Source organism: Erythranthe guttata, chromosome 12 (assembly GCF_056151865.1).
Source record: "Erythranthe guttata isolate IM_541 chromosome 12, IM_541, whole genome shotgun sequence".
Classification (NCBI taxonomy): domain Eukaryota; kingdom Viridiplantae; phylum Streptophyta; class Magnoliopsida; order Lamiales; family Phrymaceae; genus Erythranthe; species Erythranthe guttata.
Window position 1 is genome coordinate 1,501,515 of NC_142544.1, and position 27,036 is coordinate 1,528,550.

The 27,036-nt window shown below is 34.8% G+C and overlaps 4 protein-coding genes across 10 annotated transcripts; 2 read left to right on the forward strand and 2 right to left on the reverse strand.

The window, feature by feature from the left end:
• The first annotated feature begins 929 nt into the window (after window positions 1–929).
• Window positions 930–3,086, forward strand: LOC105966616 (putative N-acetyltransferase HLS1). Its single transcript, XM_012991206.2, has 2 exons — window positions 930–1,747; window positions 1,969–3,086. The coding sequence occupies exons 1-2, from the start codon at window positions 1,314–1,316 to the stop codon at window positions 2,831–2,833; spliced, it is 1,299 nt and encodes a 432-aa protein (XP_012846660.2). The 5' UTR covers window positions 930–1,313; the 3' UTR covers window positions 2,834–3,086.
• Window positions 3,087–5,775: 2,689 nt separating this feature from the next.
• On the reverse strand, window positions 5,776–9,985 carry LOC105966618 (phototropic-responsive NPH3 family protein NPY5). 4 transcript variants are annotated; one of them, XM_012991208.2, is made up of 5 exons: window positions 9,615–9,985; window positions 8,788–9,114; window positions 8,448–8,517; window positions 7,226–8,350; window positions 5,776–6,581 (listed from the first exon to the last, which is right to left on the reverse strand). In XM_012991208.2, exons 2-5 carry the CDS (start codon window positions 8,847–8,849, stop codon window positions 6,030–6,032), a joined length of 1,809 nt encoding a protein of 602 aa, XP_012846662.1. In that variant the 5' UTR covers window positions 8,850–9,114; window positions 9,615–9,985; the 3' UTR covers window positions 5,776–6,029. The 4 variants fall into 4 exon arrangements, with proteins under 4 accessions (XP_012846662.1, XP_012846664.1, XP_088683574.1 ...); XM_012991210.2 differs by lacking the exon at window positions 9,615–9,985 and adding an exon at window positions 9,382–9,601; XM_088827448.1 differs by lacking the exon at window positions 9,615–9,985 and adding an exon at window positions 9,352–9,595.
• Window positions 9,986–17,568: 7,583 nt separating this feature from the next.
• LOC105966627 (hypothetical protein) lies at window positions 17,569–21,899 on the reverse strand. 4 transcript variants are annotated; one of them, XR_016034749.1, is made up of 4 exons: window positions 21,595–21,899; window positions 20,867–20,935; window positions 20,007–20,060; window positions 17,569–17,770 (listed from the first exon to the last, which is right to left on the reverse strand). XR_016034749.1 is itself a non-coding variant. In XM_088826428.1 (3 exons), the coding sequence occupies exons 1-2, from the start codon at window positions 21,760–21,762 to the stop codon at window positions 20,885–20,887; spliced, it is 219 nt and encodes a 72-aa protein (XP_088682554.1). In that variant the 5' UTR covers window positions 21,763–21,899; the 3' UTR covers window positions 19,921–20,060; window positions 20,867–20,884. The 4 variants fall into 4 exon arrangements, 2 of the variants coding, with proteins under 2 accessions (XP_088682554.1, XP_012846674.1); XR_016034748.1 differs by having other exon boundaries at window positions 20,002–20,060; XM_088826428.1 differs by lacking the exon at window positions 17,569–17,770 and having other exon boundaries at window positions 19,921–20,060.
• LOC105966626 (formin-like protein 6) lies at window positions 17,809–20,935 on the forward strand. The gene is made up of 4 exons (XM_012991219.2): window positions 17,809–18,962; window positions 19,052–19,251; window positions 19,502–19,743; window positions 19,832–20,935. Exons 1-4 carry the CDS (start codon window positions 17,848–17,850, stop codon window positions 20,627–20,629), a joined length of 2,355 nt encoding a protein of 784 aa, XP_012846673.2. The 5' UTR covers window positions 17,809–17,847; the 3' UTR covers window positions 20,630–20,935.
• Window positions 21,900–27,036: the final 5,137 nt, after the last annotated feature.

The window sequence follows — 27,036 nt, forward strand, 5'->3', positions numbered from 1 at the left end:
CAAAAATTGAAGAAATTCAAGGAAATAACTTTTTTAAAATTAATTGAAACCGATGAAATTCGAAATAAAAAGTTGATTATAACTTCCACATGAAATGCCATACAATATGAAATTAAACAAATTCATGTCATTTATTATGTATGTAAATATAGAAAATAAAATAAAAGTAATCATTGCAAATGGGGTCATGATGGAAACGTAAATAAATAAATTATTAAATAGAAAGAGACACCACTCCGCAGCCACAGCCGCCATTTCTTCTTCCATCACCTTTTCGTAATCATTATTTGTTATTAATAAATTAATAAATAATAATTCATAATTAATAATTAATAATTAATAATCAATACTAATTATTATGTTATTAGCACTTCATCGGTCCTACTGAGAAAGCCCAAGGGATATATGGAAAAAGAATCGATAGAGACTTTCCCCAAAATATTTTATTTAATATTTAATATTATATACACAATAAAAAAAGAATAAGAAGAAAGAACAAAAATTGTAGGGGGTAAATTTAAAGTTGGAATTTTTTTTAAAGGGAATTTTCCTTGAAAGCAATTGAAGATCTAAGTTAAGATTTTGCTATTTATTTGTCGAATATGCACCCAATTATTGTAAAGCTACCAAATACCCCCCCCTTGTTTTTTTAATAATTAAATATTAATTTGGAATTGGAATAGAATTTTCGAATTCTGCTGAAAACCTTCAATTTGGAGCTTTCCAGCTATATATTATTTGAATCAGAATTGAGATATCACGAGATTTCAATTTTTAATTTACATAAAATAATCTTGAAAAGTTTATTACTTTCAAAAAATCATATTTGTTATATCAAATATTATTATGGATTATATATTATAGGTGAATGAAAAAGTTGAATTTTTTGATTTAGAAACAAATGTTTTAATTCCAATTTCTAATTTTTTTTCCTTTTTTCTTAACAGAATTAAAATTAATTTTCCATTTAAAAAATTAGAAATTAAAAAGAAAACCTAAAAGTGAAAGCCCCTCTCAGAAACCAAGTATAAAAATTAAAAAGGTTACTAAACGGAGCACTAGTCCAACATAAACCTAGCTCTGAGAAAAACTCTACTGAAGAAAACACGTTTTTCTCTCGCACTAAAATCGTGTTTAAGAAACACGATTTTTTGCACCTTTATCTTCCTCGTGCTGTTCTTTCTCTGCAACTTTTTTTAGCCCTCTTTATAACCGTATTTAGATTTTTCAGGCTTCTTTTCTGACTTCGAATACACGTCATTGGCCTTTCAAAGGGCACCTACATTTATAAATACAGAGACGTGTGTGTGTGTATGTATACGGAATTAATTAGAGGAGAAATGGCGGCGGAAGACGGCGGCGTGGCGGCGGCGACGGTGGTGGTGAGGGAATACGACGAGGGAAAGGATCGGGCGGCGGTGGAGGAAGTGGAGAACAGATGTGAGGTTGGGCCGAGCGGCAAACTTTCGCTTTACACCGACCTCTTGGGCGACCCCATTTGCCGCGTCCGCCATTCCCCCGCCTACCTCATGCTGGTGGCGGAGACGGTGGTTGTCGGCGGCGGCGGCGGCGGCGCAGGTGAGAATGAAAGGAGAGAGATAGTTGGGATGATAAGGGGTTGCATCAAAACCGTCACGTGCGGAACGAAGCTCACCAGAAATAATAACAATTGCGGAAACGCCAAACCACTCCCTCTCTCCACCAAACTCGCCTACATTTTAGGCCTCCGTGTTTCTCCTCTTCATCGGTACTACTTTCTCTCTCTAAAACAGTTTCTCTCTCTAAAACAGTTTCTCTCTCTAAAAATCGAAGTTTCTTTCCGGAAACGGATTATTAATCACAAGAGGTCCCTTTTTGGTCTTATTTCTATATTTACGTGTGAAAAATAATATTTCTTTAAACTGTAGGGACAATTTACCAATTAAATTAAAAAAAATAATTAATTTTTAAATTTTAATTATTTTGCAGGAGAATGGGAATTGGGGTGAAGCTGGTGCGAAGAATGGAGGCGTGGTTCTCCGAAAACGGCGCCGAATATTCCTACATGGCAACGGAAAACGACAACGTGGCATCCGTTAACCTCTTCACGCACAAATGCGGCTACTCCAAATTCCGTACACCCTCCATTTTAGTGCACCCCGTTTTCGCCCACCGGGTCAGGGTCGATAAACAGGTCGCCGTCGTCGAGCTCGGCCCCGCCGACGCGGAGGTCCTTTACCGCCGCCGCTTCTCCACCACGGAGTTCTTCCCCCGGGACATCGACTCCGTTCTGAACAATAGACTCAGTCTGGGCACATTCCTCGCAGTCCCGAGACGGTGGTGCTCCGCCGCCGCGTGGCCGGGGGCGGAGGAGTTTCTGGCGAGTCCGCCGGAGTCGTGGGCGGTTATCAGCGTCTGGAACTGCAAGGAAGTTTTCAGGCTCGAGGTCCGGGGCGCGTCGCGCGTGAGGAAGGCGGTGGCGAAGACCACGCGCGTGGTGGACCGGGTTTTTCCGTGGCTGCGTGTCCCTTCGGTTCCGGAGGTTTTCAGACCGTTCGGTTTTCATTTCTTGTATGGGCTTGGAGGCGAAGGCCCAAATGCGGTGAGTTACGTAAAAGCCCTTTGCGGTGTGGCCCACAACCTGGCGAAGGCGCGTGGGTGTGGAGTGGTGGCGACGGAGGTGGCGGGGAGGGAGCCGCTCAGGTTAGGAATACCGCACTGGAAAAGCTTATCGTGCGCGGAGGATTTGTGGTGCATTAAGAGGCTGGGGGAAGACTACAGTGACGGGTGTGTGGGTGACTGGACAAAGTCACCACCTGGTCTGTCTATTTTTGTTGATCCTAGAGAGTTCTAGAATCTTCCTAGTAGAGTGTCCTTTTGTTTTAGCAAAACAACAAAAGTCCTTTTGTTTTATTTTATTTTATTTTTTCTTAATTTCTTCGAATTGGGTTTTTGTTTTGTTTAAGGTTTTAGTGATGTGTTTGGATAAACACTAGGATGTGGTGGGATAAGAATAGAAGATTTGGTTAAAAAGGGAATATCCCCTCTTTATTTGTAAATTTGGTGGTGTTGTTGCAAAGATTTTCTGTCAGGTGTGTGAACGGACCGAACTCGAGCTCGAATTCATTTTGTCGACCTCAAATTCGTCGAGTTTATTTTTTTGGCTCGAGCTCACGTTCATTTTTTTTAATTATTAAAAAATATTTAGATTGTAATAAAACAAATAATAAACTGTAATTATATATATTTTTTTCATATTTATATGTTTTGCTATGTTATTTTTATAATATTTTATATTCTTATACATTATTTAAATAAAAAATAATATATAAAAACAAAGAAAAAATAAAATAGTAAGGCGCGCGAGCTAGCTCGTAACCTCTCGAGTCGTGACCTTGCGAATAACTAAAAACAAGCTCTAGCTCGAAAAACTCGAGTTTGAGTTCGAACTTTTTTTAAGCCGGCTCATCGAGCTTACGAGCGGTTCAACTCGTTTACCACCCCTAATGGTAACTATTAATGTTATGTTTACATACATCCCCAAAAGTATGATATAGAAGTTAGAATAGTTAGGCCCGATTTGATTGGAAAGATTCGCTAAGATTAATAAATATGACAGTATTCAATTAAACTATATATATATGTAATTCGAAAAGAAAAATTATTCAAAAAAATAAAAAATAAAAATAAAAACAAAGACGAGGGTCGACCCTTGAAAAAGTACATATGTTTTGATGATTAACTAAAAAAGAAAAAAGAAAAAGAGTTGGACTTGTTTTGGAGATAAAATATGAAATATTGTAGTCAAACGAAGGTTGACCCGTGAAAGAAATATTAAACAGGACCAATTAAAGTACAAAGTGTTAGGCCCAAGATTTAATTAAGGCCTTCTTTTTTATCCAAAATTTCAAATCCTTTTTCAAACAACGAAACTAGGGTTCGTCAGTCTTTAAAGGTACGCTAATAATTTTTCTGCTCTTTTTTTTTTTTTTTTTTTTTTTTAAATCTTGTGTAAATTGCGGTTAGGTTGAAGATAACGAAAGGTTTGGCGCTGTTTTTTTTTTTTTCTCGTTCGATTTCTTTATTATTGCGTTCATATTATACACAGTAGAACCTCGATAAATTAATACTCGATAAATTGATAATCTCTACTAAATAATAGTTTCTCACGGTCCCGACTCGATGAAAAAGTATTAAATTATTGACTCGATAATTTAATTATTCGCTAAATTAATAGAATTTCCCGAGTCCTTACTGTATTAATTTATAGAGGTTTAACTGTAATTGTGTTTTTGTGTGAAATTATATTTATTGCTTTTCTCGAGAAAAATATAGTTTTCATCCCTCAAGTTTGCACTGATTTCACATTTGATCCTCAATGTTCATTAAAAACACATTTGATCCTTCATATTTCAAAAATTCAACCCTTTCAGTTTTCTTCCGTTAATTTTCCGTTAGTATCAAACTTGTGCCGTCACTGTCTTAACAGACGAATTAACAGTAAATTGACGGAAATGACCAAAAGTGTTAAATTATTATAACATAAGGGACCAGATGTGTTTTTTTTGTGAAAATTGAGACCAAATGGGAAATCAGTGCAAACTTGAGGGATGTAAACAATAATTTTCCTGTTTTTCTCCGTAATGTTTATTTCTTAGGCTTAGGCTATGTTTGGATTTTGGATTTCAAAACGAAGAATTGGAATTGAAATCAGATAATTTTTAAAATCAGAAAATTTGTTTTAGCAATTTTGGTGGATTTCAAATTCAAATCCCTTTTCATTTAATTGCATTTAAAATCCAGATTTGTGTTGGTGTGTGTGTGTATTATCCAGGAAATTCAGGGGGGGAAATAATTAATAAAAAAAAAGTAATGTTGTCGGACAAGGACCACCGTGAAGTCCATTACGCACTAGAATACGCGACGGCAACCAGGCTGAACAAGCTGCCGCCGCCGGTTCCCTCGCCATCTACATGGTCTCAAATATGTCAAAATTTCATCGACTTAAAAAACGGAACGGTGCGCCCGATTCCGGTCCCACGCGATTGGGCCCCACAACACACCGTGGGACCACACGTGCTCGCAGCTAAAGGAACGGCTCTCGGAGCTGCGGGACGTGATTGTTGAAACCCTACACAGACGCCTCCGCATGGGCCTCTGTCACAACGGCTACTTGGTGAGGGCTTACAGGTACCTCGTCACGGCTAATAATTACCACGTTAGTGCTATCGAAGAAGAACGAAGGGCTGATAATGAACGTGTGAGGGCTGAATCTGATCAATGGTTGGCCGAGAAAGAATCGAGGATTGAGATTGAACAGTTTACGGATCTGGCTGGAAAATACAGTTAAACCTCTATAAATTAATACAGTCGAGACTAAGAAAATTCCTATTAATTTAGCGAATTATTAAATTATCGAGTTAATAATTTAATACGTTTTCACTGAGTCGGAACTGGGAGAAGCTATTATTTAATCGAGGTTATTAATTTATCGAGTCGATGTTCTACTGTATAGGGCTTAGAAACACAAGGATTGAGGCTATAAACAATGTCCGAAATTCTGATTAAGTTTCGTGCTTTCGACTCCAATATTTTCTTTTGGAAATAACTTTAGATTTCGCGAAATCGCCGTGTCGTCGAATCGCAAAATGAATAGTCATTTCGGGTGCAAACACATAACCTGAATCTTCGAGTTTGAGTTTCATCACTTACAAGAACTCGTATCGAAAACGCAGCCTTTTTCACTTGTGTTTTTGCATATGAATCTTTTGTCTCCGATCCCGTTTTTCGCGGAGATTTAGCGTCAAGGTAAAACCCGATTGAACAAATGAGGAAAAAACAAGGTCTCGTTACTACAAATTCGTGGCCACTAATACACAACTAAACCTACAATTTTCTTCTCTGCTTGAAAATAAATAACCAAAAAATTCCAAAAGAAAACTATTACATTACCGGTTTTCCTCAGCACCCAAATTCCCTATCTTGAAAGTTCCAAAAGCCCGGCACTAAAAATTTACTCTTTCATCCGCCCAATCATTTTCTGCCAAGTGTCACTTCCGTTGTACTGGTTTAAGCACTTTCACTTTCACCGCCACCTCATTTTTCTCTTCGGCGCTCGTGGAAGCAAAGCTCTCCGAAGTAGTATCGGAGCTGCTATTCTCACCCTGCCTTTCTTTATTTGACCACAGCCTCGAAAACACCTTCTTCACCTTCTTCGACTTAATAATATCGTCACCATTATTATTAATATTATTATTATTATTACCACCACCTCCTACATTGTTGTTTCTCAACCTAAGAGAAGCGAGCTCCCCTTTCAAATCCTTCAATTCTTCGGAAGTTTGATTCCCTTCCCAATCATCGTCAGAGTTAGTGGTGGTTGACCTAGAGCTCCCGTAAGATCCCCTAGGGAGGAGTGCCCTAACGGGGCCCGGCAAATCGTGGGCCCCACGAGACTGCTCGAAGAAAAGAACCTGCACCACTACTCGTAAGGGCAGCCTCTCGTTTTGCACCGCGTGCGAACATGCTTCGGGGGATAGCTTACGGCAATCCATTAGCCGGCATATTCTCTTCTTGTCACTCTTGCTCAATCCCGCGTGCTCCTGCAAAAGAAAAATAGGACAACTTTTGGTTTTAGAATAAAGTTAAGCAATTTTGTTGCAGCCCAAGACACAATTCCTTAATATATATCAAGATAAGAGCTAATTCTTCCTAAAATATTCGGACCCACCCGATATTTTCGGACCGACTCGAAAATATTATTTTCTTGTTTGGTTCCCAAGATTAGAGCACGAAATCTTATGAGAAGTAATTGTATAACCTAATAAGCCAAGTTTCTCGTTTTTCTATGATTGTGAGCCGGCCCGGCTCGGGGCCCGGAAATTTATTGCACTAACCGAACATCAAACAAGAACTAGTTATGTAATTAATGATGGCTTATCTTACCAACCAAACAATGCCTTATTCAAGGTTGGCCCGCTAATTAGGCATGGGTGGGTCCGAAAAATAAATTATATATATTGTACTCGACGCCCAATTTTTTTAATGAAAATATATATAATGAAAGGGCCTCAAATTCGTGAATTGTATATATGAAATTAAAAAAAAAGTTCTAACTATTTCACTACTTAATCAAGATTTATGTTGTCAACCAAACGAGACCTTAAATGAACTCAAAAATTAAGTCAAAAGCAGAGGGTAAAATGAAAAAACCCGGAAAGAGTAAAAATGATTCGAATAAACAAACCTTGAGGTACATGTCAATCGCTCGGTAAATCCCATCATGACTCGATCTCGGAAAACCCGACACCATTTCCGCTAAATCCACAAATTTCGACAAAGGCAAAGACGAATCTCTCGCAGCTTCCGCCAAATAGCCGTCAACTAATCTAGCCACCTTAGCCTTGGAAGCTTCCGAAGCAAAATCATCGTCATCACTATGCTCCATCATCACAAACCGCTCGATCAAATCACGCACTAAATCCACATCACACACCGTCGATTCGCCGTTAGGGCAACGGATCAAGAGATCGCCAGCTGTCGCCTCATCGAGCTGCTCCGCAATTTTCCTCATAAGCTCCCTCCTCCCCGTTTCTCCCGATTCCAAAACCACCGAAGCTTGTAGTAACTTGAGCAAGAAGCTGCAAGAAACGCAATTTTTCTCCTTCGGCAACAACCAAATTATGGTATCTAACAAGTACTTGTATTTCAGGATATCGCCCCCTTGGATATTGCCGAAAATCGGAAGTCGTTTTAAAGCGTACGCCTTTAAAGATTCTCCGATAACACCTTCGGACACCCTTTCTTTACTTCGTATCGTTGTAATAACCCGTTTGTACAAATCGATTTGGAGTTCGCACAAGTCCTCGACCCACCAATCCCTAGGCACTTTTTTAACCCCGCCCGTTTTCCAATGTGGGTCCGACCCGTTTTCTGTTTTACGGTTATTGTAACTGTACGACCAATCGACCCTCAAGGGTTCAACGGACGCCCGCGTGGCGATCGAATCGAGACAGTGGCTCACAATCTTCAATTCCTCGGACCATGGGAGGAGGGATTTTGTCGTCTGGAGTACGATGATGGAATCTTTCCAGGTGCTACGGAATATGCTCGACGTAATGAATACGTCTATTTTGTAGACAAGATTGCCCTTTTCGAGGGTTTCGTACATTTCGAGATACTCCGCCGCACATCGAGCGGCCACCACGTTGTAGGCGTTTAGGGTTACGACCATTCCGTAGCAGAACTTGGCACAGATCTCGAATGCTGCGGGCCCGCCCGGTATATCGTGGATGTCAATTTCCTCGCTGATGTCATCGCTTGATGTGGCGACGAGCTTTTGGAGGTGGGAGCTCTTTGAGAGAAGAGGAAACTACATACAGGGTATTGCTATTAGTAAAAAAGTTTTCTTTTTTTTTTTTTCTTTTAAATTCGAAAACGGGGAAAAAATGTTTTTAGGGAAATAATACCTTGTGGACATAAAACTTGACATCACCTACACTAACGACCATGTCGGTTGCTAATTCGGTTGCTACATACCTGAAATACGAATGCTTGTCAAAATTTGGATTTTGCAATAAAGATTATAAATAATAAAGGAGGAACTTCGATCGAAGTACTTATGAATACTTTAAGTTGCACTTCGATTCTACGTTCCTTTTTTTTCAATTTAACGACACGGGCAAATGAATCAATTACCTAGTTTACCCTAATGCAGACATGGGAAAATGTGATTTAAAAGCTTAAACAAAACTAACTCCGATGAACATAATAAAGAAATTACTAAACATAGACAGAGTATATGCAAACCTGATCGAGTCGCCATCTGTCTGAAACTGATCAGGCTTCGATCCAAGTTTCATAAACTTCATTTTTACAGGCGAAAGTTCGTTCCAATTCAATCACTTGCACCTCAAATCGAAAGTCGGAATAGCAAATTGGAGGCCAAACGAAACGAAGAATATATGTATAAACGGAGAAAAGTTGATCTTTTTTGTAAAGAAAAAAGACCCAAAGATGAGATTTTTTATATACTTCTCAAAAAGAAAAAACTGAGTTTCTCTCTCTAGAAATCAAGAAATCCACACTTGTCAACAAAATGAAGTTTCATTCACCAATGTAAGTTGAAGAGAGCACCTGTTAAAACCAAAACAAAAACCTCGGTAAGGGAAGAGGTGGACAAAAAAACCCTAAATCACAGACAAAAAACATATGAACAATCAAACACAATAACCAACAAATTTGTTCCTTTGAAATTGGAAATGTAAAAAAAAAACCCTAAACATCAATTACCCAAATCCCAAATCAAGAACCCATTTTTTAGGTTTAAAGCAGAACCCAAGTGAAGAAAATGCATAAATATCAATTCTTTACCATGAAAAATGCAATATAACAACATCTCACCTGAGATTGGGAAAAATAAATAAAAAATAAAATAAAAAAGAAAAGCCCTAATTCTCTCTCCATACAAAGAAAGAAGAGCAAATCTGAATGGGGAACAAACAAGTACAAGAAACGGTGTAAGAAGAGCACTAACTAAACAATATTATACGACAATACAACTTTTTTTTTGAGAGGAACAAAAAAAAAACAAAGGAAAGAAAACAAATTAAACCCCACCACCAAAATACTATTACCAGAAAAAAGATGACTTGTCCCTAATCTTTTGCCAGCCACCATAGCTACACCATGTCTTTACACACACACAAAACACACACACACACACAAACACACAAATACACACAGTTGGGTTCAGATTTCAGAATGTTCGCAGTCTCATCTATCCCTTTAGAATCAGCACCACCGCCCCACCACCACCACCAAAAAACAAACCCCTCTCTCTCTCTCTCTCTCTCTCTCTCTCTACCTCTTCAATAAAGAATGCTTTTTTATAACCATGAATCAAGAAAAATGACCATTTTCCAATAAAAATCTGTAAATAATACTGCCAAAGGTTCAACACATATTAAAAAAAAAATTAAACTTTAATAAAAAAAATAGCCGTGCTGCTTTTTTCACCCCCTATTTTTATTTTGGCTAAATTACAAAAAAGCCCCTTATATTTGGATAATTACAACCAACCCCCTTAACTATGAAGCTTCTTACGCGTCCACCCTAACGGTGTCAAACTCAACATAATTTTCTACATTCAGTGGAATACTGTCTAGCTTGTACTCGACTACTCGTGTTGTGTAAAAATTGCAGTTTTTTATGCACCACAATCTGATGTTTATAAGCCAAGAAGCATCAAAATGTGAAGTTCGAATGGGGTAAAACGAGTACAAATTGGAGAATATTGCACGTAATGTAGAAGATTCTACTAAATTTGACATCGCAATCAACCTGTTGATAGATTCATAATTGAGTGGATTATTGTAATTATCCAAACATGAGAGGCATTTTCATAATTTAACCTTACCTTAGGGAGTTGGCCGTAATTTACGGTTTTATTTATTTATTTATTTATCTTGGTAGCCAATGAGGACCCCTCAATCTTTTCAATCAAAATAAATATATAAATTCAAAAACTTTATTATAGTGTTAGGCACGCCAAGCTGACACTGTTGCCTCCTCCTTTTATCATAATAAACTAAACTTTTTCCTCTTCTGTTTGGAATTTTATCAAATTAATAATAATAAATAAATAAATAATGTATAATTTATTTATTTATTTTTATTTTATTTTTTAAAATGGAAAACGACTCATCCATCTTTTTTTTCTTCTCGGACTTCGATAATAATGGCATCCAACGCTATCCATATTTAAAACAAAAAATTGGAGAAGTATATAATTTATTTATTTTAATTAATTAATAGAATTTAAAGAATTTTTATTTTATTTTATTTAATTTATTTTGTGAAAATATATATATGAAAGAATCATATGGGGTCACATGGGTTACTCATGACTGATTACTTTGGAGTTAGGATTCAATCACACCCCCACTATCTTATGTGCCTAATTTTATTGTTAATTGATTATAATGTTAATTTATTTCAATTAAAAACTAAAAAGTGTTTAATTAAGACATTAATTATATATTTCCACCGTTTATAACAATAGTTGTAAAGTAGAGTATAAACAATCGAGTTGAGCCGAACATATGATTATTAACTTATGATTATTCAAAAGTTTCCTAATTTTTATTTGGATTTTAAAATTGTATTTGAATTTGGTTTTAATAAATCAAGCTAAGTATATTTGGATTTTTTCTGATAATGAATCGAGCTCGAGTAGTTTGATATTTTTACACAGTATAGTTTCCATTTTTGCATGTAGTTTATTATATTATAAGTTGCAATCATATATAATTATTCAATATATAATGAATAATCTCTTTGGAATATACGAATTGTCGATCATATATTATATTTTTTTAATTGTACCTCATTCATAAATTTGATAGTAGAAGGAATACATGTAGGTATTGTCGATGTTACATTCTCTGAAATACACTGGATGATAACTATTGATCTGTATATATAATAACACACACTCATTTATACGTGTGCTTAATAAATAGTTATCTATATAGATATGCAATTCAAAACCACTCATTGCATCACACCAGATATAACATCTAATTAGACCATACATATAAAACTACTTAAAATAATATATTGGATGTTCATTCTATTTACACGTGTAGATACAAAAAATGATTTTAAAAAGAAATATTAGTAGAGAAATTTTAAAAAATAACCTAAATTCAAATAATTACCTAGTTTTATACATGCATATATAAGCATTCTGTTAAGTATATATTTTTATACTTTATTGTACCTTTTTATTTGAGCTTTTGGTGTGATTTAACGATAATTGGTGCTTAAAAAGTTGATTTATTGTATTTTAGGTATAAATTAAAGTATTGGAAAGTTTGGGGTCAAAACTGCAATTTTGGAGAAAATATGGGCCAAAAGTGAAATAATCAAAAAATGCTGAAATTGGCTGAAAACAGGCCCGCACGGCCGTGCCAAAATTGGCCTATTTTTGGCACGGCCGTGCCAAATGCTGAATTTGGGCAGAAGGTTCGGCGATTCTCGCGCGGCCGTGCGAGAATTGCACTGATTTTCGCGCGGCCGTGCCAAATCACGTTGGAGGCAATTTTGGACTTTTAAACACACAAGGAAACCTAGAATCATCTACCAAGTTGGGACAACTATTTAAGCCCAAACCAAGCACGAATCACGGGAGACTTTTGACACAACCTTGGAGCAAGAGGAGCGAGAGAACGAAGAATTGAAGACGGAGAATTGACAACTCTTTATCACAATTCTTCTTTTATCTATCTTTTCTTAATCTTTTCTTTTTATGTTTTTATTTTGTTTATCATAAGAATTACGCGTAGATAAGTTTTTAATCTAGGATTTTGTCGGAACCCTATGTGGGGATGGTGAATCCGTTTTCTTGAGATTATGCAATTATGATTTTATGATTATTTCTTATACTTGTTATGATTGTTAGTGCATGAACTTGATCAATTTATGTGCTTTATCTGTGATTATTGGGATTGACTCGATAGAGCTATTTTGATAATTAGACGGTAAGTATAAGAACCTTCGAGTAGTTTTCACCGGATGAGTGTGTCAATTGCATGTGGTGTCGTAGACATACAGATATCACCTTAGGTAGCCAATTACGAGACTTGTTAGTTAATGCTTTATTCATAATTTGTTCGCATAGACATATAGTGAACCGTTTATGAATAATAGACTCATAATACACGCGACAGCGGGTTATGAGTAAATTAGTGTCTCGGGTTAATAATCATGAATCATATATTTCATAATTGAGGGGTTTTGGGTGAGCAATTCTTGCATAGGGGGAAGATAAAATCCTAGATCCGTTTTTACATTGATACTTTTTCGTATTTATTTGCTTTTTTAATTAGTTTAATTTATTTAGTTGATTAATTTGACAACCTTGCGTAGGCTGGATAAAAATCGTAATTGTTAAAATTTGGTACTTAGGATTAAATAATTTGCGTATTCCATGTGGGATCGACATCCGACTCTCACGAGTCCACTTTTACTACTTGTTCGCGATACGTACACTTGCGTGTGGGTATTTAGCACCCAACACATTCATTATAGATATACTTCCATTTTATTTTACATGTGTCACAAAAATCCATGTTAGAAATAGAATCCAAGCCATTGTGGCCGACAAAACAAAAGCTAAAAGTTGAATACTTTGTTTATCTCAATGAACACTCTTTGTTAGGACAAATCATATTTAAATTCAATTTCATATTTTAATTCATCCTCATATTGTTTAATCTATATATATAGCAGACTTCCTCATAAGATGAGTATTAGTTATATCAAGTTACTCGTTGTGGCGTACGTATTAAATTTTTTTAATAAATATGCATTGGTTATAGTTAAAAAAAATGAAATTACTAAAAGATCTTTATAATGAATTATTTTTTAGTTAATTAATTAAGAATGCTGTAAAATTAAAAACATAGTAGGTTATAATTCATTATTTGGAAAAAAAACTCTTCAAAAAGACAAATAATATGAAACATCGACAATAACAATTAACAATGTTGCTAATATCTTTATCAGCTATTGAGAAATAATATTAATCGTCCAATCATATTTTATCAATATATAGCCCCGTAAAGAATGGTCTAGCAATTGGAAAAAAATAATATTGTGTCAATTAATTTACAAATTATTATACGAGAGTGTAAATTTATGCAATGCATCTATATTTTCTTTTATTACTAAAAAAAATAAAAATTCAATGATATATATTCGGATTTTAAAATAAAATATTAAAATGGTCAGAAAATAATGTACATCGTTTCAATAGCAGTGGACAAATTGTGACCACAACTTTTTATATTTATCTCTATTTTATCCAAACACTGTTTTAATTCTTTATTACATCACATGTTATGCCCCAATACTCTGCTCCCAACGTAACCAAAATTCCATAAATATTCATTTTTTAATATTTTTGGTATGTCTATATTCTCCTCCTTACAACATGTTACCTGCACTAATGTGCGGTTTAAGTTAATTAAATATTGTCCTGTTGCTTTTTTAATTTTTTTTTTATTAATTTAAATATCCTCAACTATTTGTATTAGAGGATCTATGCCTTCAGATTGTAATAAATAATTTAATTTTGGCTTAATCTGACATAAATTTGCACCACAATCTTATAAAAGATTTTGTCATGAGAATTTGTCGGATTATAGTATTTTTTTATTTACATTTATTGTTTTATTAATATAAGAAATATAGTTTGGCAGATGAAAATTACTTTAATGCATCAAATATTTCTAGTTTATGTAGTTTTTTTAATAGTATTTTGTATATATATTTAATTTATACTATTTTAATTAAAGTTTAAGAGATTTTTACTGCTTTACAATTTTTTGTGAGTAATTCTCAAAAAACAAATTAATAATAAAAATGTAATAATTATCTTAATTGTTAACAGTTAGTGGTTAAGTGTCCATTTCAAGAAAGAGTTTGCCACTAGCAATTTTGGTTCACAATGTTGACTTTGACCAAACCCCTATCAAATGCACATTTTTTTTTTCTAACTCATAATATTTCATTCAACATTGGTCCCCTACTTTGGTCCCTTTCAATTGACTGAATTTTAATTAATTATATTAGAATAATATTCTCAATTTGTTATATTCTTTTAATTACAGTACAACTTTGATAAATTTAATCTCACTTAAATAATAATTTATTCAGGTCCCCATTTGTTGAAAATGTATTAAATTAATAGTTCAATTATTTAATATTTTGCTGATTCGAACTGTATTAATTATTCTATTTAATTTATCAAAGATTAAGTAGTTACATAAAAAGCAAGCTAAATTAGGATGATTAAAGGACCAATTAATTGCTAATGACGATGGTTAGTGTTCTAATTAAAGTATGAACTGAGAAACCAGAAATCTTAATCACAATTATAAGTAGAAATCATCACAAATCTTTCTCCTTTCCCCCATAAGAGATAAGGTTGTATCTTGTGCTCGATCCCTCCCTTTATTATTATTATTTTTTTTTTATAGCAAAGCCCAAATTTATCTTTTACACATATTCAAGAATCTAATACTTAATTTTTTTATTTCCAAATAAATAGTTGTTCATAATAAATAGCAAATTTGACAAACAAAAGTTAATTTGGAGGGGGGTGAATTGGCGTTTTCATAATTAGCAAAAAGTTAGCCGAAAAGAAAAGAATATTTGCAATTAAAAGTTAAAAGTAGCATTTTGTAAGGCTTTTCGTAAAGCACAAAAGTTATGATTAAATTAAAAAAAAAAAAAAAAAAAGGATAAATTACAAATAACCCCTAAAAAAATAGGGTAAATTACAAATAACCCTTCAGTTATGACTAAATAACTTGTATATTCATGTGGTATTGATAGTAGGGGTGGTAAACGAGCCGGCTCGACAAAGGCTCGAACTCGAGCCCAAATTTAGTTGTTCGACAGCTCGCGAGCCGGCTCGCAAGTTGCCTTTTTTTTTGTTTTTTTTACTCTCTCTCTCTCTCTCTCTCTCTCTCTCTATATATATATATATATATATATATATATATATATATATATAACTAGAGTTCATTATTTATTTCATATTTTTTTTATTTTCCTATAAATAATTTTTAATAAAAAAAAAAAATTAAATAAGCTCGAGCTCGAGCCAAAAAAAATTGGCTCGATGAGCTTGAGCTCGGCAACATGGACTCGAGCTCGAGCTGGCCAAAAGAGCCGAGCTCGGCTCGTTCCCACCCTTAATTGATAGTTGCAAATACTCTTCGCAATTATTAATTTGTTTAACAGTTACACCCTTACGAAATAATGACTAACAAATTTTAAAGATTCTATAGAATTTCGATGCGAATTTCCAGATTTACTCATTGGGTAAATGTAACATACTTGAAAATTGTAACAATTTTTCTTACCTTAGCGGGTCCCATGCGAAATTTGAATGCAACTACCATACAACAAGCCAAAGTTGATTATCAATCATTTTCCTCCTCCAAATTCAATTTATGGAGTGATAGTTAAGTTGCTCTCACGAGAATATCTAGAATTTTAGGGAATAAAAGCATGACTAGTGAATACCACTTGTCTATTTCAATAATAAAGTAATAAACTTTCAATTATTTAATTTCAAGAAAATTCCAAGTCCAAGAAGAGCAATCACTATAGTGAACCACAATTTAAAGGGAAGAAAAAAAATTCAATAAAATTCTTTTTGCCAATACAAAAAATGAAAGTGATTGTGTTGGTTCCGGTGGCGAGCGGGTTGCTGCAGCCTGGGTCTTGGCCGAGGACGAAGGGGAAAAGAGGACTGAGCCGGTGTTCGGCTCCTTCTAGGTAGTAGATGCATGTGTTGGATCGAGGGTTATATTTAAAATTAATATTAAATTTGTATTATGTTTCCTCTTTCGTTCATTCTTAGGTTATTTGTAGTCCCATAGGATTATATATTTTGTATTTATATTCATATTGGTATATAATTTACTAATTTGAAGAAAAATAAAATTAGGAAAAATATTATGGAATCACACTCACTAACAACGACAATAGTCTAATAGATGCTACACCGCTGTAACACACCAGGTGCTTTCGATCCGTAGTTTAATACAAATAACTACCAACTGAGCACACATACATATGGATGTGTGATCAATGATCCAAAATCACCCCGGTGTAATCCACCAGGTATGGCATCTACAAAACCGAGCGATCTAAGAAAAATGGGCCGGTGCCTTACCTTATTCGTCAAAACCCAAATATACAAAAATAAAAAGATCCGGATTTTTTTAAGTGGGCTTAGCCCAAATTTATTATTTAACGGGCCTGGGCTATTATTGTTGTCTTCAAATAATGGTTATTATTTTCCAAGAGTTTATACTTTATTGCAATAACAAAATTATCAAATAAATTCCAATTATTTATTTAAGGGTGAATTACGGCTACAACTTTGTACTATCTTACAAAAAAATCCCTCCAGAGGTAAATTTAGGGGTGTTAAATCGGTAAAACCGAACCGAAATTTTGGTACGCCAAACATTTCATACCGTTTACCAGACTAAGTATACGATTTGCTTCGGTAAATGACCGAATTAATAAATTTTGTAAAAATATTTAAAAGAAGAGGTGGTTGTAATTACCCAAACAAAATGATTTTTTTTTTAATTTGGCCAACCTAAGGGGGTGACCGTAATTTGCCCTTTAATCTAATTATAACTAATTTGATCAACCGAACTTTGTGGTATATATATATATATATATATATATATATATATATATATATATATATATATATTATTGTTGGTGAAATGAATGTAAATGTAATTGTTGTTATGCCAAAGGAATCTTTGGTAGAAAAGATTGTCCGAAGTCATCAAATAGAAGCAAAGGTGGGGGTGATGCTTAACGTGGGACATCAACATAGAATTTCCAACTTTTCTAATGTAATAAGCAAACTTATTATAATAATTATTAAATAGTATATAATTATTTAATACTAGTAAAATGAGATATATAGAATGAGGTATTTGTACTTTTTTTATTTTTATACTATGATGATAAATGAAAGCCAAGAACTAGTCTATACATGCATATGCTCTTGACGTAATAAATACTAAGTTTGTTGTAATAAATATTAAAAAAAAAGATTTAAATTAAATAATACCTGCATAATAATATTGAGTAAGTAAAGTTAAGGTTGCTGCTTGATGACATAACTGATAAATCCCACTCACATTTTCTTCATGTTACAGTCTCTCTTCTCTTTCTTCATCAAACCCTAGTGACAAATTCAACAATTTAAATTATTAATTTATTATATAAATATTATATATATGTAAATAAATAAAAGCAGAGATGAACAACACAATGAAATCTCATTACATCATCATTTTCTTGATCATCACATCACTCAGAGGAGAAACCAAGCCCCAAGATTCACTCAACCATGAAAAAAACAGGAGAATTCTCCACCAGCCTCTTTTCCCAGCCATTTCAGCAGCACCACCACCGCCGCCGCCACCGCCGGATTCACCAGAGCAAGAGCAGCCATTCTCCAACGAATTTCCCACCGGGCCGATACCGGACCAGTGGGGGCAGCTGCCCCCACCATTGCCGCCGCCAACTCTCGCAGCAGCAACGATAAATCCGGTCGCAACTCAACCACCATCCAGCCCAGCAAAGAAAGCTGCAATCGCAATATCTTCGGCAATTCTCACACTAATAGTCTTATCTGTACTGGCATTCTTTCTATACAAGAATCGAGCAAAACACTCAAACAGGTCCCACAAGCACGTCGATCAAAATTCACAAAGAACCATCAACGAAGAATCAAGAACGCCGCCACCACCGTCCACTTTCCTCTACATCGCCGACACAGCGGAGGCTTCCACCGCAAGTCTACTAAACAAGACTAGCGGCACCACCACTCGCCCACTGCCCCCCACCGTAAATCCACCCCCACTGATGTCATCTTCCGATGAAGAGAGCCGTTGCTATAAGAATGTTCCTAGCTCTTTACCTCATTCTAGAAGAACTTCACCGAAATCCCGTTTTTCGATATCATCTCCAGACGCAACAAATCATGTAATAATACCACCGATCAAGCTGTCATTATCTCATTCGCCAACTTTGTTGGGCCCACTACAGTCTAGTAAAACACTACCATATACTCCTAAGAGAGCCAGTTTTTCCCCATCACCAAAAAATGAGCAATGCGAATTAATCATGAAGAAGATATCTAAAATCCCGGTCCCACATCCACCACCACCACCACCACCACCACCACCACCACCACCACCGGTTTCAACTTCAAGAAGATATGAAATTTCAAAAGCATATAATACACCTTTAGAAGTTTCCCGAAAAGTGACAAGTCCTAACAATGTCACTTCATTTGATGACGAGGACAAAGTACGAGCCACGTCAGACATAGGCACGGTGTGGGACCAGTTAAAATCGAGCTCGTTTAAGTAAGCGAACTGAATATTTACTTTCTTTATTTGAGCTAATGGTGTTTTTTTGTAATTCCACCTTATGAAATATGTATACATATATACAGGTTGAACGAGGATGCTATGGACTCGTTATTCGGACGCAATTCTGTGAAAGCAGTTCCTAAAGAAGCAACTAGGAAGTTCGTTTTACCGTCTTTTAAGCAGGAGAATCGGATATTAGACACAAAAAAGTCTCAGAATATTGCTATTCTACTACGTGCATTGAATGTGACAAGGGAAGAAGTTTCCGAAGCACTTTTAGATGGTATGTATCTCTTTTTATACATCCTAAGTTAAAAATGTGGATTCAAGCTATTCAATAATTTATGTAGCACATTTTAAATATCCATCCAGTTTTATACAAAGAAATGATGACATGGCGTATACAATTCTTCAACGAACCTAAAAACAAAACACGCTTCACTAAAATACACACATTTCGTCACAAATTGTAATTACTCGTAGATTATATAAGCATGATAATTAAATTTAAAGTCAAGTACTCGGTGGTGCAGGAAATCCAGAAGGATTGGATCCAGAGCTTTTCGAGACATTAGTGAAGATGGCACCGAGCAAGGAGGAAGAGACAAAACTTAAAAACTGCGAAAACGAAAGCTCTAAATTGGGCCCCGCAGAGCGTTTCCTAAGGGCAATACTCGAAATCCCATTTGCCTTCAAAAGAGTCGAGGCAATGGTGTACAGAGCAAACTTCGATACGGAAGTGAAATATCTTCGGAAATCTTTTCAAACCTTAGAGGTATACTACACTACGAATTAATTCTCCATTCTTAATCCCGTTTTTACTCGATTTTCTTTTTCTCATACGTTACTCTTTGAACATATAGGAAGCAAGTGAAGAACTAAAGAACAGTCGCCTATTCCTTAAACTCCTAGAAGCAGTTCTAAGGACAGGAAACCGCATGAACAACGGTACAAACCGAGGCGAAGCAAAAGCTTTCAAATTGGACACACTATTGAAATTAGTAGACATAAAAGGAACAGATGGAAAGACAACCTTACTTCACTTTGTTGTCCAAGAAATCATTAGGTCAGAAGAAGCATTTTCCGATGACCCTGCAAACAAAAACACACCATGTAATAAAAGCAACCTCAAATTCAACGAAGACGATTTCAACAAACAAGGGTTGCAAGTCGTATCAGGCTTAAGCAAAGAGCTCGCAAATGTTAAAAAAGCCGCAACAATGGATTCAGATGTTTTGAGCGGCTACGTGAAAAAACTCGAAACGGGACTTCAGAAAACTAAACAGGTTCTACAGTACGAGGAACAAAGTCTATTAAGGGGGAATTTTTTCGATTCGATGAAATTGTTTCTGAAAGAAGCTGGCGATGAGATATCTAGGGTTAAGGCTGAAGAAAGGAAAGCTTTGTCTCTAGTGAGGGAAGTCACACAGTACTTCCATGGGGAAACTAATGCAAGAAACGAGGGACATTCGTTGAGGATTTTTACGGTAATACGAGATTTTCTGTCGGTTTTGGATAATGTGTGCAAAGATGTGGGGAGAATGCAGGATAGGACAACGGGGTTAGGGAGATCGTTTAGAATATCAGCAAACGCACCGTTGCCAGCGGTGAACAGATATAACGAGCATAACAGTACGAGTTCAGATGATGATAGCATATGATAATGCGGCATAAACACAAAGTAAACACGTATTTAAACAAATAGTAGCCAAAATGTCAACATTCTTTTTTTTTTTTTCTTTTACCCCCTCGTTCTTGTGTTTCCCCCTAATTTTGCAACATAACGCTTCAATAAAATAGAGAACCGAAAAATCTGGACCTTTGATGCTGTGAGTAAATGGTTCAACTTAGAAAAAAAGAGTCAAGAATGTGACACTAAAATGGTTCAAATTTATTACAAATAATTGTGGGATTGCCTAAAACCAGAATTTCCGGTGTGGTCTTCCTGCATCCTCGTCTTGCATGTGCTGCAACGAAAATTACCGTCGGATGAATACTTGATCAAATTTGTAAATTTAAATACGCACAAACAAACACATACGCAGTGTAGATCTTATTATCTACACGATCAAGATCAAAGGTCCAAAAAATAATTAAAGTGAAGAAGCATCGATACAAGTACAAGTGTACAACCATCATTTGATGAACTACAGTAGAAACTCGATATATTAATAACCCTCGTTTAAATAATAATTTCTTACGGACCCAACTCGAAAAAACGTACTAAATTATTATCTCGATAATTTAATTTATAGAGGTTTAATATCTGTCAAGTCGAGCAAACTAGAATCAAATTACTGATTCAGAAACACATGATAAACACTTGATAATTGAAATAAATTGGATTAATAATACAAGATATAATTGGTGGCACTATACTATCTAATTGTACTACTTCGAAAAAGTCGCATAATTCGCATTCGAGCTTAATCTATTACAACGGAGACGAAGAACACAACAGCTATATAATCAATTCCAAATCACAGCAGCTGATACATTGTTCAGTAGCCAAAATCAAAATAAAATAGCAGAAAAAAGCGTTGATTCAATCAATCGGTTAGTGCACAAACAGATGGAAAATAGAATCAATCAATGATATCATCGTAAGAGAAAAGGGGAAACTGACAAAATCTTTGACGATGCCTTTGTAAACGAGTACGGGGACGGCGATTCCGAATATTCCGGCGAGGGCAAGGTTGCGGCGGGTCCATCGGAAATGGTGCTCCAGATTCTCTCTAGCCGTTGCCCATTCCTCGATCCAATGGTTCTTCCGCATCTCCATTCCTCCTCCCATCCTGTTGATTACTTTCTCTCTCTAGATTATTTTCGTGAATCGATTTGAACAAAAGGCGGAAATCTGGCCTTCAAATCAGACTGAAGAAATTTCGAGCCAGAAAACGAAGAAGAAATATATGAAATGTTTTTGTTCATTTTTCTTTTGGTCCAGAAATCTAAAGTCTGGCCCAAAACAAATTAACCAAAAAAAATTTAAATAAATAAATAATAATAATAATAATAAAATGAATCAAACAAAGCAGTCAGTATAATGTAGTGAACTGTTACGGATTGCTATAAAATGAGCGAACTGAATTAATTAATTTAGTTCGATTGCTCTCCGATTAGGGGTGAAAATCGGAGTGAAATTTTTGAATTTCATCATTTTGGATTCGATAATATCCGAATTTGGAACTATATTTGTCATTTCAGTTTCCGAGTTCCTATCCGATTTTAATTCCCAATATTTATATGGTTTTTGAAATATATAATATAACTTTATGATATATTTTGTAATTTCAAAATATACCTTATGTTATATTTTATAGGGTAAATTACACCCACACCCCTGAGGTATGTTTAAATAATTGTAAGGTCCATGTGGTATCGATAATTACACTCACCCCCTTGAAACGTAGTTATAAACTCTAATGAGATAATATGCATTGGATACGTTACTACGATAGAATTCTAACGGTCGATTGATTTTATGAAGTGGTGGAGACGACAAAGAGTTATGGGTGATTTAAAAAATATTAGGGGAGCCATGTCACCCCATAACTCTATATTTTCTCCACCACTAGCTAAAGGTAATAGTCCATTAGAACCCTATCGGAGTAATGTATCCAATGCATTATCCCGTTAGAGTTTCTAACTGCGTTTCAGGGTGAGTGTAATTATCGATACTATTGGGACCTTAAAATTATTTAAGCATACCTCAGGGTTGTGGGTGTAATTTACCCTATTTTATATGAAAAATATACATATCGAAGCGTCAAGTAAATTAAAACATTGGAAAAAAATATCGAATCGGTGTTAGAAATTTGATGTTGCATTTTTTTATAAGAAAATATATGTTTCAACTTGATGTTCCTACGTGTGTTTCCATTTATTACGTTTTGTGGAACTCTATTTTGGATTTTTTTGCATTTTTCTACAAAATATTGAAAAAATAGAAAAATATTGGAAAAAGAGATTATAAAATAATGTAATTTCTGAAATTTTCAAAATTCGGCAGATTCCGAAAATGAATGATTTTTTGCATTCCAATTATTTTGGGACGAAAAATTAGAACCCATTTTTTATTTCCGAAGAAATTGTAAATTTTCCGAAAAAACTAATTCTGATCCATTCCGTCCGATTTCCACCCCTAACTCAAATTCATTCACCGTCCTAGTGCGCTTTATGTCTTCTCTCTCTTTTTTTTTCTTTTCTTTTCTTTTCTTTTCTTTTTAAGAAATATATCACAACAAGTAATTAGAATGCATGCATCAAATCAAATGTGAAGGTCAGAAAAAAGCTAGACATTTTGTGAATCGATCAAAGACTAAGAGCCTGTTTGGCTAAGCTTATAAGCTCCTAAAAACATCTTATAAGATGCCTAGGAGCTTATAAGTTGTTAAAATGTGTTTGGTAAAAAAATTGCAAAAGATCTTATTTTTTCCAAAAATAAGCTGTTAGGGAGCTTATAAGATGTTTTTTAAAAAGTACCTATACCCCACATTTTTTCTTTAAGATCTTATTTGCTTCTTTACTAAAACACTTAAAATACAAAATTACCCTCAAATACTTTATTATATTACATGAATATTAATAATATTTATATTTTAACACAACAACGTATTCTTGTAATCAAGATTAATAATTAGTTAAATATAACTATCGTAATTATCATAATAATTATAAAAAAAAATTATTCTCTATTTATATTTTATATGTATATAAAAATACACGAATATTCTTATTATCTCCATATTAAATTATATTTCTTTCATCTATAAAAAAAATTATATTTCTTTTACAACTTTTATTTTATATTATTATATAAGTTTATATTATTATTATTATTTGAAAAAATAATTTGTAAATATTATAATAATATTTTAGGAACAAAAGTATTTGAGTCAAATAAGTTTAATAATTATACTGGCGTCATGTACTTTTTTGTCATTATAGCAATAAACAGACCTTTTATTTCCAAACACCTGAACAACTTATAAAAACAAAAAGTAACTTATAAGCTACATATCCAAACACCTTAAAAAATAATTTTTAAAGGGTTAACTGCAAAAAATCCCCTAAACTTTGGACGGTTTTGCGCTTTACCCCCTAAACGGAAAAAAGTTGCACGAGCATACCTGAACTTCTTTTTTCTTAGCACCGGCAGCTCAAATTGATCGGAATTCAAATCACTGCCTCACACGTGAATATAGTTGGGTAAATTAGTCTTTTCCTTTTTACTCCCATTTTCTTCATTTTCTTTTTAATAAATATAAATAAAATGAAAAAAACTAAAAAGAAATATGAAAGAAAGAAGAAAAGAAAAAAGAGAATATTGCTGCACCAGCACACCCATCGTCTTCAACCCACCTCCACACACAAATCTGACAACTATACCTCTACAAATCAAACACCACCCACCGGCCACCACAACCTCTTATCCGCCGCCGCACCACCACCACCACCGAACCAATTTCAATCCATTCCTCATTCACCATCACAAGACAAAGAAATTGGGGGTTTCGCTGGTGCTCCAGTCGCAAAATTTGACCGCCGGTTGGTGGCTCGTTCTTTGCCGCAATCAATCAACGGATGACGGCGACGGCGAATTCCAGCGGTGGAAGAACCCAATTTGGTGGAAATATGACACGGTAGCAAAGGATAAACCTTCCACCATTGAAACCTCTGGCGACGGTGCATCAATTTCAGTCCAAACCAATTTTTTTTTCTTCTTTGAATCAGAGTTTAATTCCGCCGAGAAATTTGAGTTTTTGGAATCAAAGCTTAATCAACAATACAATCCTCAATTTGGTGCTTTTTTTCGGGAGAGAGAAAGATTGATAATATGATGTTCTGGTGTGATGTGCTTTCGAAAGCGGCGGAGGGCGGCGCAGCAGAGGCGGCGGAGGGAGGTGAAGCAGCGGCGGGTGAGGGCTGAAGTTGTTGAAGAGCAGCTTTGTTGGGGCTGGGGGTGACGAGAAGAATGGTTGGGGATGATGGTGGCGGAAGAAGAATTTTTTTTTTCCCTTTTAAGATTTATTTATATTTATTAAAAAGAAAAGGAAGAGAATGGGTGTAAAATGGAAATGACTAATTTACCCCCACGTGTAAGGCACGTGATTTGGATTCCGGTCAATTTTGGCCACAAATAGACATTTTGGATGCCGGTGCTAAGAAAAGTGAAGTTCAGGTATGCTCGTGCAACTTTTTTCCGTTCAGGGGGTAAAGCGCAAAAACGTCCAAAGTTTAGGGGATTTTTTGCAGTTAACCCATTTTTAAAATAAGATCTAACAGCTTATCAGCTCCTAAAACATCTTATCAGATGTAGGAGCTTATAAGATGTTTTAAATAAGCTTAGCCAAACGGGCTCTAAGACAACATTATTGATCAAATCCCACCAACCCCACACACAAAAAAATAAAAATAAAGAATAATAAAAACCTCAAGTAGGGAAGAATTTGGCCATTATTTAATTCAATAATGAAAATAAATTATAAGATAAATAGTTTTAAGAAAAAAATATCCTCCAACATAAATCGAGACAAATCAAATCAATCAATGGCAGAGCCAGAATTTCGTATTTACGAGGGCCAAATATGCAGAAACAATTCAGTAATGAGCCGACAATACTAAACGATCGATAACAATTTTATTTCAAGTTATTTGTATAACTATAATCCCACTAAAGAAAAAAAAAGATGATAGTATGACCATATTAATAACAAACTTTCTTATTGCGTAACAATATTTATGAATGTTGTGATTGATTTGTGGGTACAAGTTAGGCTGGCAAATAATAATAATAAAAATAATTATTATTATTGTAATTATAATTATAATTAATAAATAAATAAATAAAAAGATGAACGTGTGGGAATTTAATTGAGAATGGAGGAGAGTCTTGGTTATGAATTATGATATTCCCAGTTCATCGTGGTCCATGTTTCTGGCACACGTGAACCGCTCCCTTGTTCACCACCAATCATATTTTCTTATTAAAAATCAATTTATAAATATGATATAAATTGGGTAAATTACGAAACCCCCTGAACTTAGGCTAAATAACGAAAAACGCTCCCATCTATCTATAATAATCAAAATTCCCCCTCTGATTAACTGTTGGTCGAGTTTTTTAACAAAAAATGTGTACAGTCTATTATACTTTCTGTTAAATAGGTGAGAAATAAAAGAACATATTTGATATTGTGTAAAGTCTATTCGCAGGAGCAAAAAGAAAAAAATATGTGAAAAGTCACACTGTAAGGGATCGTTGTAAGATGGAAACAAACCTCAGGAGTTTTTTGGTAATTAGAAATAGATGGAAGTGTTTTTCATTATTTAACCTAAGTTGATAGGAGTTTTTATAATTTACCCTATACATTGGGACGCCTCCCATTGATATATATATATATATATATATATATATATATATATATATATATATATATATGTTAGAATTATTTCGTGCAAATTAATTATAAATTTGTGTCCGATAAATCCCAGATTCAGTTTTAGCTACTGTTCTACTGTTTTACGAAGAGTTGCAACAGTTAATGGAACAGTAATAAAAAGACACAAATTTTAAAGTGGTTCGGATACAATTGTACCCTACATCCACGGGGACCTGCAAATAAAATTTACTAATTTTTAGTTTTACGAATACAATATTAGGACTTAATCAAAATACAAAGACTCCCTCTTTGTTGACGCCGTTCTTGTATACTACGCTGAATTATAAATCTTCAATTTGCACCACGTCCCTTGCTCCGCACGGTTGAACTCCCTTCAACGCTGAATCCCTCAGTCGGCGGATCGATCTCCTCCCGAGATCTGTTTAAGCCCCTCTCCCGAAGAACCGATCTTCTTTTTGTGTAGAAGAAGCAAACTTGTGATACTCCTTGAATCTTGGTGTCTTCACCACAAAGCCTTGAAGCCGATATATTTTCTATGAAAATCACGTATCACGATGGAACAATAAAAACGAGAGGAAAAATATTTTCTGTGAAAAACTTCTCTCGATAAAAAGACGTTCCTGGAGCAGCAATCAAAAGAGCAGAAAAATATTATTTTTCTC

Coding starts and splice junctions, on each gene's coding strand:
- LOC105966626 (XM_012991219.2), top strand. CDS start 17,848: ATGAACAACACAATGAAATCTCATTACATCATCATTTTCTTGATCATC. Junction 19,252..19,501: donor TTCCGAAGCACTTTTAGATG/GTATGTATCTCT, acceptor TCGGTGGTGCAG/GAAATCCAGAAGGATTGGAT. Junction 19,744..19,831: donor AATCTTTTCAAACCTTAGAG/GTATACTACACT, acceptor TTGAACATATAG/GAAGCAAGTGAAGAACTAAA.
- LOC105966627 (XM_088826428.1), bottom strand. CDS start 21,762: ATGGGAGGAGGAATGGAGATGCGGAAGAACCATTGGATCGAGGAATGG. Junction 20,936..21,594: donor AAGGCATCGTCAAAGATTTT/GTCAGTTTCCCC, acceptor TTTTCGTTGCAG/CACATGCAAGACGAGGATGC.
- LOC105966618 (XM_012991208.2), bottom strand. CDS start 8,849: ATGAAGTTTATGAAACTTGGATCGAAGCCTGATCAGTTTCAGACAGAT. Junction 8,518..8,787: donor ACAGATGGCGACTCGATCAG/GTTTGCATATAC, acceptor TTCGTATTTCAG/GTATGTAGCAACCGAATTAG. Junction 6,582..7,225: donor CGATTGACATGTACCTCAAG/GTTTGTTTATTC, acceptor TTTCTTTTGCAG/GAGCACGCGGGATTGAGCAA.
- LOC105966616 (XM_012991206.2), top strand. CDS start 1,314: ATGTATACGGAATTAATTAGAGGAGAAATGGCGGCGGAAGACGGCGGC. Junction 1,748..1,968: donor CGTGTTTCTCCTCTTCATCG/GTACTACTTTCT, acceptor ATTATTTTGCAG/GAGAATGGGAATTGGGGTGA.